Genomic DNA, 15,976 nt, shown 5'->3' with positions numbered 1-15,976 from the left:
ATAAACATAAGGTTTTAATATATCCTCATTAAGAAGTTACTCAGTTACAAATGATTAAGAATGTTCACATCTGTAGAAAGGTAAGCAGCTAGGTAGGTAAATAGCACTTATGGGTAAAACAGACCTCAAGAAATGTAAGAAATAATCACTGAGGTTGATTATTTTTTTGTGGCTTATACAAGTCAGACATACTAGTTTGTCTGCAATATCTAAAAATATATCACAAAGAGGTTATGATTGATTACATGTTTTAGTATATATATGCATATATACTTACAGAATTTCAAAGAATATGACTTTTAGAATTTAAATAGGCTAAGCCTTAAGAGATTTAGTCCAATTGCCTCATTTTTTAAATAAAAAATTAAAAGAGTGCCAGGGGGTCTGTGAATTAGTATTCAATACATAACTGACAAAAAAATAAAAATTTAAAAAGGAATAAGGAAAAACATGTATTATTGGCAAAGCTAGAATCAAAAGGAGACCTTTCTCCAGGCTCTGTTAGATGGTCTTTCATATAAAGTGGTCAACAGACAAGCTCCTAAACTAGAGCAAATTTCATACAGCAAAAATTTCAAAAATAAATAATTGAAAAACTTTCATTTACAAAGACAGTCATTTTCAAAGATCAAAGATCATCAGCATTTTAAACCACTGAGTTATAAGACTGACTCTCCAATGTTTCTCTTCAAGAAGAAATGTTCTTACGATTTCGGTCGAGCAACTCGACTCCTGGCAGGTGGTAGATTATATATAGACGGTACAGGTTATACTGGCATAAAGGGTTTTGGTAGAGAGCTGAAAGAAAGAAGCCCAATTAAGATGTCAGATTTTGAAATGGGTTTCATTTAACACATTATATGAAAAATCGCAAGATTAATATAAAACATTAGTATATGTGAAGTCCTGCTTCACAGACTTTTGGTTTCACCAAACCCTTACCTATTCATTGCAGGACTTACTTTTTCTATCTGTTAAATTCATTCATTCAACAAATATTTTTGGAATGCTTACTGTCTTTTAGGAACAGTGCTAGGTGCTGAGGATGTATCTGTGACCCAAATCTGCCACAAATGGGAAATTTTTTAACACGTCCATGAATTAATCAGTAAAGGAAGAACTTAATATCAGCTCTAGAGGGTTCTGGGAAGATTGAAGGCAGGAGAAGGGGACAACAGAGGATGAGATAGTTGAATGGCATCACTGTCTCAATGGACGTGAGTTTGAGCAAACTCTGGGAGATGGTGATGGACAGGGAAGCCTGGTGTGCTGCAGCCCATGGTGTTGCAGAGTCGGACATGACTGAGCAACCGAACAACAACGAAAGAGGGTTCTTGCTGCTGCTCTTTATTAAAGGATTTGCTCATTTGGTTCTCTTCTTCCACTCTCAAAGGTCACAATGGTGTCTGTGAGGAGATGAGCAGAGATGTGGTACACTGTTTGAATATAGTTTTCTTTCTTGGCTTCACACCCTTGTGCCTAGTTCAGAACATGTAAAGCCAGTAGCAGCTTCAGGTCTCAGCAGGAGCAGAGGTAAACAGATGCTGGCTTTGCACCCCGGGTATCTCTGCCAGGCACAGGGGCTTCGGATTTCCTTGTGTGCAGGGGCTAGGATACCTAAAGAACTATGCTCACTAATACAGTTGCTGGAGGTGGGGGGCATGCTAATGCAGAAGGACTCCTGGCACTTCCCTCATGGCATCCCTTAGGCATCAGAAGATTTTAAAAAACGCATCAACATTTTAAAAATCTTCAACTGGAAGTTGTATTTTATTTCCCACAGAAGAGGTATTTTCCCTCTCCTTCTTTAGATAATATTAAGCAGGGTTATTTCAATACAGTCTTTTATAATTTTCACTTGGATATCTTTAGCTATTGGATTCTGCCTACATGGAATTTCTAGAAAATGTTTCTGGAAAATATACCTAGTGAGGAGAACCACTAGATGGCAGTAACAGAAAGAGCTCCAGCTATTGTACAAATATCTCTCAACAAAATGAGGCTCATTTAATGTACATTTAGCTGTAGCATTTGACTATTTATTAGTAAATGACTATTTACTAGGTTTGATAAAAGCATGAAAGTATTAAGCACTGGAAACCCAGGAAAAAACTGATTAATATTTATAAAGAAGAGTTTGCAACATAAAGAAGACAGGGGCAGAGGGCATGCTTGAAAAACAAACTGTTTAGATAAAAACTGAAGAAGCTAATTATCTGCATGCTTTTTTCTGCAGGAAATAAAACATTCTGATATTTGTTGTACAAACACTAAGTTTTCCGGCTAATAAAATCGCTATATATAGCTATTCCCTGTGGAAAACATGAACTTTAGAGGGACTTAAACCAGTCAATGGAAGACACCTGGTGCATAATAAACAAAAGTTATAAGAGGAAAAGCATAAAAGAAAATGCAGAGCCAGGGGCAACAAGAAAATCTAAAAGAAAGGAAATATGTATGTATTGGGGGAAACTAGAGGAAAAATAAAATGGATATTTTTCAAGATTTCTTAAGTGACAAAACTGGTTGGGATTTTAATCTTAAAAGACAAGGAATTTAATGTAACAAAATAATTGTAACTACAGAATGGGGACTAGAACGGATGTGTATTAAACCAGTAATAAGGACAGATTTTAAAAGATCCACAGCGATCATGCATTGTAGTTTGAGCCAGAAAAAGAAGAAAATCGATCACCTTCAAGAATATAAAAGCAAAGCACTGTCGTTTTTAATGAGAGTTTAGGAGGAAGAAAAATTCACATGTGCTTTTGTGCAGAAGGCTGCTCTGTGGTTACTGTCTTGGAGAATCACATCTGACACCTCATAACCCTGTCCTACATTGTCGCAGCTGGGAGCAGAGTCTGCCTTTGCATGTGATGTTAGTGGAAAATGCACAAGCATCTTACAATGACGTTTACTTTGGGGATACCCTTCATAATCTGTTTTCCCTCTGAGAACATTACTATTTAATTCCTTCTCTTGGTTTTCTTCCTAGTGCTTGGTTAACTAACTTCTTTATGTATTGTAATACTTCTGGCTTTAGCTAAACAAATCACCAAATTTGGATTTACTATTATTACTTATTAAAAAGGTGTCATAATACTAAAAACTTGTGCTTATTGTGGTTCAACATTCATCTCATCATAAAATCTAAGTGCTATTCAGAAAACTGGGCTATTAGTCTCTAAGTTAACTTTAAAAAATAGAATTAAATAATTTTAAATTATTCTGTTTTTATTATTCACTTTTTTTCTTACTCAAATTTTAGAAGGAAGCAATCTTATTTCTAATTCTTTTTTCCCCTCCATACTATCAAACATTTAATATTTTGGATTTATGAGTTTTGGACTGATGCTACTAAAATTACCATAAATAAAGTTTCTAAGATATGATATCAGTTTCCTGTGTCTGAAAGTTCTGAAAGCCTTCTATGATGTATGGGTACATTCTTTCAGGAACTATGAAGTGAAATTGCTTACACTTTCACTTTCAATAGGTTAATACTATTTAATCCACCTTCCCTCTAGGCTACTTATAGAGTACCCCTTGATGGCGCCAGCACTGTCTTGCTTATCTTAATTTGGGATTCTGAGTCTAAGCAATTTACATCTACCCAATAATATATGAAAATGTTTCTACTACTTTACTGCACAAGCTTGAGCTCCATGTGTGAAGCTATTTATCGAAACAGAAGAGGGAAAAAATTTATCTAATTAGCGCCAGTTAATTTTTATTAACTTTTAAAGCAAAATTTAAAATCCCATTTAAATGAACCTGAATATTTTTAAGACCATCTTTGAAGAAAGTTGATGTAATTAATAATGTATCAGCATGTCCATTTTAATAGATGACGAAATGATACAGAGAAGTTAAAAGCAGTTCCATCTGTGCCTGTACAGAGAAGCCTGTGGAAGGAAGCTTAGCTGTCAACAATCAGACAGAGGTTCTGGCTCAAGGTTCCTTAGAAGGTCAGAATCTCCACTGTTACCATTTCATTTTAACTAAAATCTCTGGGCCACAGCTTGTCCTGAATATGGAAGTGACACCTGATTTTTGAAAGACAAACTTGAACTAAACCAGGGGTTAAGAGAGTGAGGGATGCTCTTTCAGGATAAACAGCAATGAAAGATCCAGCTGGCCTTTTTATAGAGTGGACTGTTCTATTGCATTGTATGGGAGAAGTAGTCCTAACCTTGAGGGGCATTTTGGGGTAAAGAGTCTCAGATAAAGTAACCATTCAGGAATTTCCCTGGTGGTCTAGTGGTTAAGAATTTGATTTGCGATGCAGGGGCCATAGGTTCAGTCCTTGGTCTTGTTGACTAAAGAGATGTACAACTTGAGAGTTGCAAATTAAGTTTTATTTGGGGCAAAATGAGGACTGCAGCCCGAGAGGCAGCATCTCAGATAGCTCTGAGAGACGGCTTCAAAGAGGTAGTAGGGGAAGGTCAATATATAGGATTTTGGTGAAGGGGGAGTTCAATACCATTAAGCATTCATTTTACAAAAAGTTGTTGCTAGGACCTGATGTCACCATGAAGGAATTTAGTGCTTTTCTAGATATGAGGAGACGCAAGGATTGGGATCATGACATCTGTTCCTAAAACTTCTATCTGAACACCTGTCCCACGAGATTGCCTGGAGCACAGAGTGCCTTACCCCCTGAACTCCCCTGAGCTCTCCCAGGGGGTGTTGAAGGTCAACAGTGCGGGGCTTAGTCTCTGATGGCGATGGCGAATGCCCTTGTTCAGTCACTGGCAACCATCTTGGCATGAGCCAATTTGTAGTTGACAGGGAACTAAGATCCCACAAGCCGTGGAGCAACTAACTAGAGAGTCTGTGCATCATGAGGAACCATCCCACAAGACACAATGAAGACCCTGTGTGCTACGACTAAGACCTGACTTAGCCAAGTAAATAAATAAAGGGACCATTGAAACCATGATCCCACAATGACCTCTCAGCATCCCTCCTCACTCCCTGACTAGCTGCCATCAGCAGTGGACTGCGGTCACCTGGGGAGGGGCAGGACAGGATATGCTTAAGAGCAGAATCTGTAAAATCTGGAGATGGCACCTTTGAGAAGGGGCATTTCCTGTCTCCAATGGTGAATCCTTAAAGACTCTGCGAGGAAAGCAAGTCTTAACAATTCTGGAATGTGGGAGTCCAAATATACTTTCTAATAGTGGAGCTTAATGAAACACAGAGACAATTAGAAATGAGGAGACTAAAGATTTAGAAACAGAAGAATGGGTTCAGCATTTTGTTGCTGTTGGAATGTTTTTTCCCTGTAGGCAAAGAGGCAGGGTGCCCGAAGGTCAGTGAAAGTCTGCAGCCACAAAGCAGGTCTTCCACGCGTACAGATTCAGAAAGAGTTTGGAGGAGAGAAGGGAAGAGGAAAATGAAGCAAGAGAGGAAGGGTGTGGAAAGGTAGACTGCCTGGAGAGAAAAGGTGTGTCCCTCCTGACTCAGCCTGGAAGTCAGGAATTCCAGTTTCCAGGACCTCACACTCTGCAGCAGTTTTAGGCCTCCCTGAAGCTTCCAGCCATGTGTCTCCTGGGCAATCTCTCGGCAGTTCTCTCTATAAATGCCAGTGGAGGGTGCAGTGCTGAAATGGATTAGAGGTTTACCCGCCAGGCTATTTTCTCACCCTCTAAAGAACTGGTAATTGAAGTGGAATAATAACATTTTAGCATTTTATACAGTTTTACAACTTGAAAAGACAAAATTCTTAACACTTGAAAATACATGGATTTCTCATTTTAGTTAATGAGCTGAGTCTATTCTGTAATTGCAAATGAACCTTATAGAAACTTAATTTGGGGACATTACTGCACAAATATAATTAGTAGCTAGTAAATGCCAACTTTTTTTTTTTTTAAATAATATCTTTAACCAAAATGGGGTAAGGGTTCAAACTGCGTATTTGGTACCAAAATTTTTCAGAAAATATTTTTTTTTGGGGGGGGCAATTATACACAGCATTTTCTCCATTTCACAAAAAAGATCCCTCTTAAGATTCTCAGTTATAACAATTTATATTTATATAATGAATTACATCACTGTGATTTTTAAGTAGAGGTCACTTAAAACGTTGTGACAGGCAACGTTTACACTACCAGGCTGAGCTAACAGACCTTCAGAGAGCGAGAAAAGGCACTCCTGCACCCCACCTCAGGGCTGACACCACTCTGCCCACACAGAGGCTTCGTATGGGAGGCAGGTACTGAATTGAATTTCAGACTCCATTCGCACCCCAGTCCATCCCCTGCCCCCACCAGGCACTTCTGTTTAGGGCATAACCTTGTTAACGATGATGGGACAACCTTGATTGCTAACCTCCAAATCTTGCCTTGTAAAATAAGTTTGCTTAAATTATTGAGCTCTTATATTTGGCAAATTGTCCAATTAGTTTTGCATTCAGGTGCCTCAGGTCTCCAGGAAATACTGTTATAAAACTGTAAGCTCCATACAGATCCAGATGGGGTCTTTCCTGTTTACCTTCATGTCCCCATCTAGAAGAGTATCACTCAGTGAATGCATGATAAATATTTATTGAGTGAATGAATGATAAACAAAAGAAGCACAGTATGAGTTTAAGTTGAAACATTCCTTAGTAGTCTAGTTAAAGCTCTGAGCCCTGCATTTCTACCATTGAAGACAGAATAATTCTAATCACATCATTGGATTGTTATGAAGATTTAAATGAGAATACTATAAGAAAGTATTTTCCAAACATTCAAACATGTTGTTGTTATAATGATTATTATTTAAAATGTCAATTAAAAAAATCTCTTTACCAATAAGCAGAATATCTAGACCACGTGCATCTTAATTCATTATCTAACTTTACACAATCCATAGTAAAATAATATTTTTGTTGTTACATCTGGGTTCAGTCACTGGTCAGGAAACAGTGACACCCCCACAAGCCACACAGAGCAGTCAAAAGAAAGAAAAAAGAAAGGAAAAAAAACCCACATATTTTACAGAATTAGTTTAATATTTGAAGCAATCCTGAGAGGTGGCTATTAGCCCATTTTACAGAAAAGTGAAGATAAGGTAGAGTAGATCTTGCATAACTAGTCTCTTAATCACAGAAGCACCTGTTCAGCACAGAAGGGCCAGATACAAATATGCATGTCAATCCTGATAACTCTTTAACAGACCTTATCACATCTCAAAAATGAGCACTGAATTCCCATGAACTTAGGGAACTCTTAATAGATTTAAAGAACCTACCTATAAGCACTTAAATAATTTCTCCTTACAGCAGATTTATAACTAATCAACACTGAAAATATTTGAAAACTTTAATAACTATGTATTGATCTGATTAAGACCTCCACCAATAACAGCAGTTTACACATATTTAAAGCACTGTCTCAGGCAATTCTGAGAAAATAATACAAAATAAATAGGGGGAAAGAAAACATCTATTTTTTGACACTGTATAAAGAAGTTTCAAACTCTGAAATCTGAAAACCAATTCACTGCTCTCTTTTCCCTTGGTCCACCTAGAAACATTTGTTCTGAATTGCCATCATGTACCAGTTTATTTACTCTTCAACACTATAAGCTTATTGAGAGTAGGAGCTGTGTATTATTTATTTTTCCAACCCATCTCACACTTTCTTCAAATACTTAGGCCAATTCCTGGTTATCTATGAATTAAGTTTGTGGTTCACCCAATGGAAAACTTCCATTAAAATATGCTCTTTTGTGGGGGGTGGGTGGGTGTCAACTTTATTAATATAATTTCCATATGACAGGCTTCATTAATTTTAAATACACAATTCATAGTTTTTAGTACATCACAGAACGGTGCGACCATTGTTGTTGCTGCTCAGTCACTCAGTTGTGTTCAACTCTTTGCGACCCCATGGGCTGCAGCACGCTAGGCTTCCCTGTCCTTCACTATCTCCCAGAGTTTGCTCAAACTCATGTCCATTGAGTCGACGATGCCATCCAACCATCTTATCCTCTGTTGTCCCCTTCTCCTCCTGCCTTCAATCTTTCCCAGCATCAGGGTCTTGTCCAATGAGTCACTTCTTCAAATCAGGTGGCCAAAGTATTGTAGCTTCAGCATCAGTCCTTCCAATGAATATTCAGGACTGATTTCCTTTGGGATGGACTGGTTTGATCTCCTTGCAGCCCAAGGGACTCTCGAGAGTCCTCTCCAATACCACAGTTCAAAAGCATAATTTTTCGGCGCTCAGCTTTCTTTATGGTCCTACTCTCACATCCATACATGACTACTGAAAAAGCCACAGCTTTGACTAGATTGACTCCTGTTGGCAAAGTAATGTCTCTGCTTTTTCATGTGCTGTCTAGGTTGGTCATAGCTTTTCTTCCAAGGAACAAGCATCTTTTAATTTCATGGCTGCAGTCACCATCTGCAGGGATTTTGGAGCCAAGAACATAGTCTGTCACTATTTCCATTGTTTCACCATCTATCTGCTGTGAAGTGATGAGACTGGATGCCATGATCTTCATTTTTTGAATGTTGAGTTTTAAGCCAACTTTTTCACTCTCCTCTTTCACTGTCATCAAGAGGCTCTTTAGCTCCTCTCCACTTTCTGCAGTAAGGGTGGTGTCATCTGCATATCTGAGGTTACTGACATTTCTCCTGGCAATCTTGATTCCAGCCTGTGCTTCATCCAGCCTTGCATTTTGCATGATGTGCAATCATTACCACCTTCAATTTCAGAACATTTTCATCACTTTAAAAAGAAATGCCAGGCTATCACTCCACAGACCCTCAACCCCCAACCCTGGGTAAACACTAATCTATTTAAAAACAGTTATCTCTCAGTGTTGCTATCTTGATTGATGTGCCCATTCTGGACATTTATATGAACAAGTGGAATCATATAATAAATGCCAAAACTTCCTTTTGAGGTAAAAACCAAAAAAACACAGATGTAACATGTAACACTTTTTTGGGTCACTTTTGTCATTTTCATAGTGTGTCATTTCACAAAAGTTTTTTCTACCTATTGTTCTTTTAAAAATGTATTTTTAAAGAGATTAAGATCTAGTCTTGTTTTCAGGAACATCTAAGTAGTTGTGTTAAAAACACTGATCTAATTTAAATTCAAAACATGAAATAGCGTGTTATCACTTTTAAGTTATGGACATATAAAGTGCAGATTAATACTTAGGGTCTTCAGATTTAGCATTCCCTTTAATTCTTTTACTGTTGCATCAAGGTTTATTAACTCATTTTGATGTAGCAGGAGTATATGCAATGAAGGCAAATAGTGCAGGCCTGAAAAAAATAAAAATATTTTTGTAAGATTTAAAACTTTTTTTTAAATGAAGAAAAATGTTTTGTACTACACCTCTTTGTATCTCATGATAATGGTATAGCAAGTACTTTAATACCTGGCTTGTAATTATCAGTTTAGAGATTGTTGCAGATAGAAAATTAACTCAGAGTGAAACAGATTTAATTGGGAAAAAATATAATCAGTAAAAACATTTCAGATTATTTATGAAGTCATTATTTTTATTAATGCTCCCAAACATTGTTAAAAAGTTTACTTCCACAATATCTAGTTTGTGTCCAACAATGCAGTAGAATGGCAAAATTTTTATGTTAAAAAAAAAAGATTCTTTAACATCTTGGATAAGACATGATAATATTGAGCTAAAGCTATAATCAAACAGCACCTCTTAAATGAAATGTACATAAGAACATTAAAAATAACAGTTTCTATCATATATTTTCAATGGAAATGTTAAAACAGATTTTTCCATGCCAGTGGCAATACCATGCGTGTGTATGTGCTAAATCGCTTCAGTTATATCCAACTCTTTGTACTGTAGCTCTTACGGACTATAGTCCACCAGGCTTCTCTGTCCATGCGATTCTACAGGCAACAATACTGCAGTGGGTTGCCATGTCCTCCTCAGCAATACCATAGTTGAAAATTATTATTTAATTGAAAATCTATTCAATTAAAAGAGAAAATTTAAGACATACCTTCTATATCAAATATTGCATTGTTGTTTAGATATAGTTCTGCCAGACAATAGTTTCTGGTTAGAAATGTTATTCCATGGAGCTGAAAATGAGAGAGAACAATATACTTTCTACAATAATTACACATAATTATATGCACATATATAAATTTAGCTAGGAGCTAACATTTGCTGTTTTTATTAGTTATCTGCAACTTCTTGCCTGGGCTACTGAATTGCCTTTGAAGGTACATGTGACAAAAAGAGTGCGTGGCCACAGGACTGGAAAAGGTCAGTTTTCATTTCAGTCCCAAAAAAAGGCAATGCCAAAGAATGCTCAAACTACCACACAATTGCACTCGTCTCACACGCTAGCAAAGTAATGCTCAAAATTCTCCAAGCCAGGCTTCAACAGTACGTGAACTGTGAAATTCCAGATGGTCAAGTTGGATTTAGAAAGGGCAGAGGAACCAAAGATCAAATTGCCAACATCTGTTGGATCATCAAAAAAGCAAGAGAATTTCAGAAAAACATTTACTTCTACTTTATTGACTATGCCAAAGCCTTTGCCTGTGTGTATCACAACAAACTGTGGAAAATTCTTCAAGAGATGGGAATATCAGACCACCTGACCTGCCTCCTGAGAAATCTGTATGCAGGTCAAGAAGCAACAGTTAGAACTGGACATGGAACAACAGACTGGTTCCAAATTGGGAAAGGAGTACATCAAGGCTATATATTGTCACCCTGCTTATTTAACTTATATGCAGAATACATCAAGAGAAATGCTGGACTGGATGAAACACCAGCTGGAATCAAGATTGCAGGGAGAAATATCAATAACCTCAGATATGCAGATGACACCACCCTTCTGGCAGAAAGCAAAGAAGAACTAAAGAGCCTCTTGATGAAAGTGAAAGAGGAGAATGAAAAAGTTGGCTTAAAACTCGACATTCAGTAAACTAAGATCATGGCGTCTGGTCCTCAGTTCATGGCAAATAGATGTGGAGACAATGAAAACAGTATGAGACTCTATTTTGGGGGGCTCCAAAATCACTGCAGATGGTGACTATAGCCATGAAATTAAAAGACACTTGCTCTTTAGAAGAAAAGCTATGACTAACCTAGACGGCATATTAAAAAACAGACATTACTTGGCCAACAAAGGTCTGTCTAGTCAAAGCTATGGTTTTTCCAGTAGTCATGTATAGATGTGAGAATTGGACTATAAAGAAAGCTGAGTGCCGAAGAGCTGATGCTTTTGAATCTTGAGACTCTTGAGAGCCCCTTGGATGGCAAGGAGAGCCAAACAGTCCATTCTGAAGGAAATCGGTCCTGAATATTCATTGAAAGGACTGATGTTGAAGCTGAAACTTCAATACTTTGGCCACCTGATGGGAAGAACTGACTTCTTGGAAAAGACCCTGATGCTGGGAAAGATTGAAGGTGGGAGGGGAAGGGGATGACAGAGGATGAGATGGTTGGATGGCATCACCAACACAATGCACATGAGTTTGAGCAAGCTCTGGAAGTTGGTGATGGATAGGGAAGCCTACCGTGCTGCAGTCCATGGGATTGCAGAGTCAGACACGACTGAGTGACTGAACTGAACTAGCTGACTTAATACAAACTTTTCTTATCACATCTCCTCTAAATTGTGTGTTTTTCAAAGCTTCTGGAATCTGTTCCAGCCCTTTTGCTTAGACAACCTTTCCTACAGTTCTGTTCCATGTCATAGCACTGGATTTGGCTCCATATGTCCACTAATTCACCACCACATTATTATTAAGTGGCTATTACGTGCCAAGGGCTCCCTCCTCAGATAATGCTGAGCCATTTCTGCATCTGTGTATGAGTCATGATTTCTCTTTGCCTGAATGACTTTTCTTCCTGGTACATTTCTGATTGCTCTAAGGATCTGCCCTAGGCTGGCAATGCCTCTCCCACCATGCCTGAGCAGGCTGCCACAGCACATTTCCACTGCTCCAGAGATTCATTGAGACCATTCTTTGATCTCTTTGCATCTCACTGCTGTCTTCTTGCTTTGTTTTGACCCACATTTTGTTTCTCTAAACTTCCACCTGCTCCAGGACTTTGAGTCAGATTTCCTGAGAGATGGTTTAATTCAGTAGTTAAATGCCCTATGTGCCACCCACCTGCCCTTCTGCTGAGGTATACCTCCCCCCTCTCACCACTGTTCCCCCTCCCCCCCAGAAAGCCTAATTCTGAATTCTCTTTCTTTATGCCCCAGTCTATGAGCCATCTCCTCTTCTCAGGCTCACTGTCCTTCGTGTCAACAGATCTCAGTTGAGCCAAGGACTCTGTAATCTGAATACATTCAGGAGACCAGACCCAGGGCTAACAGCTCAACTGGCCACCATTTCCAAGGAGCGGATAAGGCACAGCACAATCCCCTCACTTTACAGCTCATCTTTCTTTAATAAGTCCTTTCCTGACAACTCCTAGTCCCATGACCCTTCCTTTTCCTGACCACATCCCACACTTTCTTAGACTTGTGCCGTTACTTGATCACTGGTTTTGTGTCTTCCTTAGGAAAGAAGCCATGTCTCTTCAGTCTCTGATCCTTCCCATCTCTCCATTCTCTTAACTACATGGTGAAGTGGGATCTTACTTTCAAGATCAGATTAGAAATTTGGTGTGCTATATGAATTGGAAATCGTCAAAAGCACTCTTGATAATTCCCCTAATGAACCATTACGGTACATCATAGGAGTATTTAACTCTGATCTGAATTCAGAAATGTTTGTTACCCTGCAAGGAGAATCCCACTACTTTAAAAAAAAATAATATAATTGACTTTATAACCCTGATAAAATTTGACAGATTTGTTTGAGTTATGAGGGTGAGACATGATAGAGTCACAGGTTGGGGCAGGTAAGTTCTAAACGCAGTGCTTAAGTTAAATGTGAACAATGCTCACTTTACAGCTTAATACAGGATGAAGCAGGGAGAAGAATCTCATGAAATAGTTTTGACCAAGTGCTTACTGGTTTATATATGCAGATATATGTGCTCATGGTTGTAAATTAGTTTTATATGTTTATTAACATCTATCGCAGGAAATACTGTCATCAGTTAAATAAAACTGTTTTAACTTTTGATGGATTGATTCAGGTAGACAGATGCCAGCTTATCTGACTTAGTGAGGATTTATTAGAAATTTTACTCATGCTCTCTCATAACTCAGAAAAGCTATTTTAGATTTATATTCAAAGTTTGAAAATGGGTTTCCTTAGTGAATTGAATTTTTTCTTATATTTGCAACAGTCCCAAATTATGACTCTATAAAATGCACATGTGCTGCTCAACCTCATTGTCTCTCAGTCTTATCTGTACCTAATTATATGAGCACTTGTGAAGGAGAAACACTAGTAATTTCACTTCAGCTTTTTGAGAGGAGCCAAGTTTGTGCCAAGTAGGAGAGACCATTGACACAGTGAGGGGTGGGTCCCAGTTGCTTCCTATCCCTTCCACTCTTCCTGCTAACCTCCTGACAGCCACTCATTACCTTTTTGTGCTTCCCCTCTCCAATCCCTAATCTAATGATAGCCACACTTAAGATCAGCATAGAAAGAGAACACCAGGGCAAATCATGACTTTTTCTTCTCTTTTTTTCCCACAGTTGCCTGCCCAACATTGACAGAACATTACTAGCTAGTTGAGGTTTTAATTTCTCTTGAATTATGCATTAACACAAGAATACTAATAAACTCAAACCATTTCATTTTGATTATAGAATAATAATTTTCTCGAGAGCATTAACATCTTTGGACCATGATTATTGGAATTTTTAAGATTGCACCACTTGTTGGGATGAAATGATTTGGGGGAAATGGAGTGAAAAGAGATAAAGCCAGATCATGAGAACCTTGGGGAACTATTAAAAGATTTTGTACAGAGAAGTTTTATTGATCAGTTTTATTTTGGAAAGACAATGGCAGGAAAGAGTACTGTTTAGAAGAGATAGTAATGGAAATAGATTAACAAAAATGGTGTTATGCTAATTCAAAAGAATATATGGATCCCAGAGTACAGTAATGACAGTGGAAGAAGATAAAAGTAGAGGAAATTGAGATAGTTCCAAAGTAAAATTCACAGGACCTTATAGACATTGCAGTGTACCAAGTTGCTGAAGTTAAGATCCAGGAATGGGAGTTGAAAGACTTGCTGATTATTTTGACACTCAAACTATTGTTAAAGTAAAACATTATTACAATTTTCCACTTAGAAAAATCTGCACTACTAATTTTAAGGATTGCCATAAAATTTATATTAGCATGTGACATTTCACAAATTATATCAAAACCTCAGATATGCAGATGATACCACTTTAATGGCAGAAAGCAAAGAGGAACTAAAGAGCCTCTTGATGAGAGTGAAAAAAGGGAGTGAAAAAGCTGGCTTAAAACTCATCATTCAAAAAACTATGATCATGGGATCCAGTCCCATCATGGCAAATAAATGGGGAAAAAGTGGAAACAGTGACAGTTTTGGGGTTCCAAAATTACTGTGGATAGTGACTGCAGCCATGAAATTAAAAGACGCTTACTTCTTGGAAGAAAAGATATGATAAACCTAGACAGCATATTCAAAAGCAGAGACATCACTTTGCCGACAAAAGCCCACATGGTCATAGTTTTTCCAGTAGTCATGTACAGATGTGACAGATGGACCATGAAGAAGGCTGAGCACTGGAGAAGACTCTTGAGAGTCTCTTGGACAGCAAGGAGATCCAACCAGTCCATCCTAAAGGAAATCAGCCCTGAATATTCATTGGAAGGACTGATGCTGAAGCTCCAATACTTTGGCCATCTGATGTGAAGAGCCAACTCATTGGAAAAGACTGATGCTGGGAAAGATTAAGGGCAAGAGGAGAAGGGAGAGACAGAACCTGAGATGGTTAGATGGCATCACTCATCATGATTAAGTGGACATAAGTTTGAGCAAACTCCAGGAGATAGTGAAGGACAGGGAAGCCTGGCATACTGCAGTCCATGGAGTGGCGAAGAGTCAGGTGAGACTTAGTGACTAAACAAGACCAACATATCTTAGCTCAGGGTTTGGCACATAGCAAGTGGTCAATAAACAATAGCTGCTATTATTTACTCCCTAACCATTATTACTTTTGATAGAGTGGAGAGGACTTACATTTAAGATAAAGCTCTTATGGGTAACCACTGATGGACTAGTGGGGAAATTTTTATGCCAGCATGAGTTTAAAATTAAGGAGGCATACTTTTAGGGCAGGACTTCTCAACCTTTACAACTATTGACATTTGAGGCCAGATAAATCTTTGCTGGGATTGGTGGAATTGCTCTGTGGATTGTAGTATGGTTGGCAGCATCCCTAACATCTATCTGCTAGCATACAGTAGTCAGTATGCATACACACCCGAGTTGTGAAAATAAAAAATGTCTCCAGACATTGCCACATATTCCCCTTCTATGTGTGAGATGGGAGAGGGGTTGCAAAGTCATTCCTGATTGGGAACTACTGATTTAGACTCAAGGGAAAAGTCATATCTTTTAAACGTTTATTATGACCCAGGCACTAAGCTAGATGTTTTCACCAATGTCATCTGACTCTTACAGTAGCCCATGGTATTTGTTTTATTCCTTTATTTTTTTAACCTAGGAGGAAACTGAGGTTTAGAGAAGTTAAACAGTTTCTCAAGATAACAGAGCAAGGGTTCAAACCCAAGACTCTCTGATCCTCAGATCAAAAGTTGGCATATAGTACATTGTAATGTGGTTAATTAAATTGGGGGAATTTCTATATAAACCATCCAGAAAACATTAACTTGAATATAATTTCAAGTAATGAAAAACATTGTTAGTTTGAGTAATGAAAAATATTAATGAAAAATGAAAAGTAATGAAAAAATTGAAAAGTAATGAAAAATGAAAAAAGCAGGGCAAGGGCTAATAGAGTTTTGTCAAGAGAATGCACTGGTCATAGCAAACACCCTCTTCCAACAACACAAGAGAAGAC

The 15,976-nt window shown here is 38.0% G+C and overlaps 1 protein-coding gene across 1 annotated transcript in view; it reads right to left on the bottom strand.

Annotated features, from left to right (window-relative positions):
• The window catches only part of LRRC72 (leucine rich repeat containing 72), a 50,637-nt gene that overhangs the window by 9,104 nt on the left and 25,557 nt on the right, over positions 1–15,976 (bottom strand). Inside the window, exons 4-6 of the mRNA XM_061165018.1 lie at positions 9,986–10,067; positions 9,158–9,268; positions 709–798 (exon numbers count right to left, since the gene is read on the bottom strand). Of these exons, the coding sequence (XP_061021001.1) occupies positions 709–798; positions 9,158–9,268; positions 9,986–10,067 (283 nt within the window). The remainder of the gene's footprint in view (positions 1–708; positions 799–9,157; positions 9,269–9,985; positions 10,068–15,976) is intronic.

This window comes from Dama dama, chromosome 18, assembly GCF_033118175.1.
Source record: "Dama dama isolate Ldn47 chromosome 18, ASM3311817v1, whole genome shotgun sequence".
NCBI lineage: Eukaryota > Metazoa > Chordata > Mammalia > Artiodactyla > Cervidae > Dama > Dama dama.
This window is presented reverse-complemented; position numbering and strand designations above follow the sequence as displayed.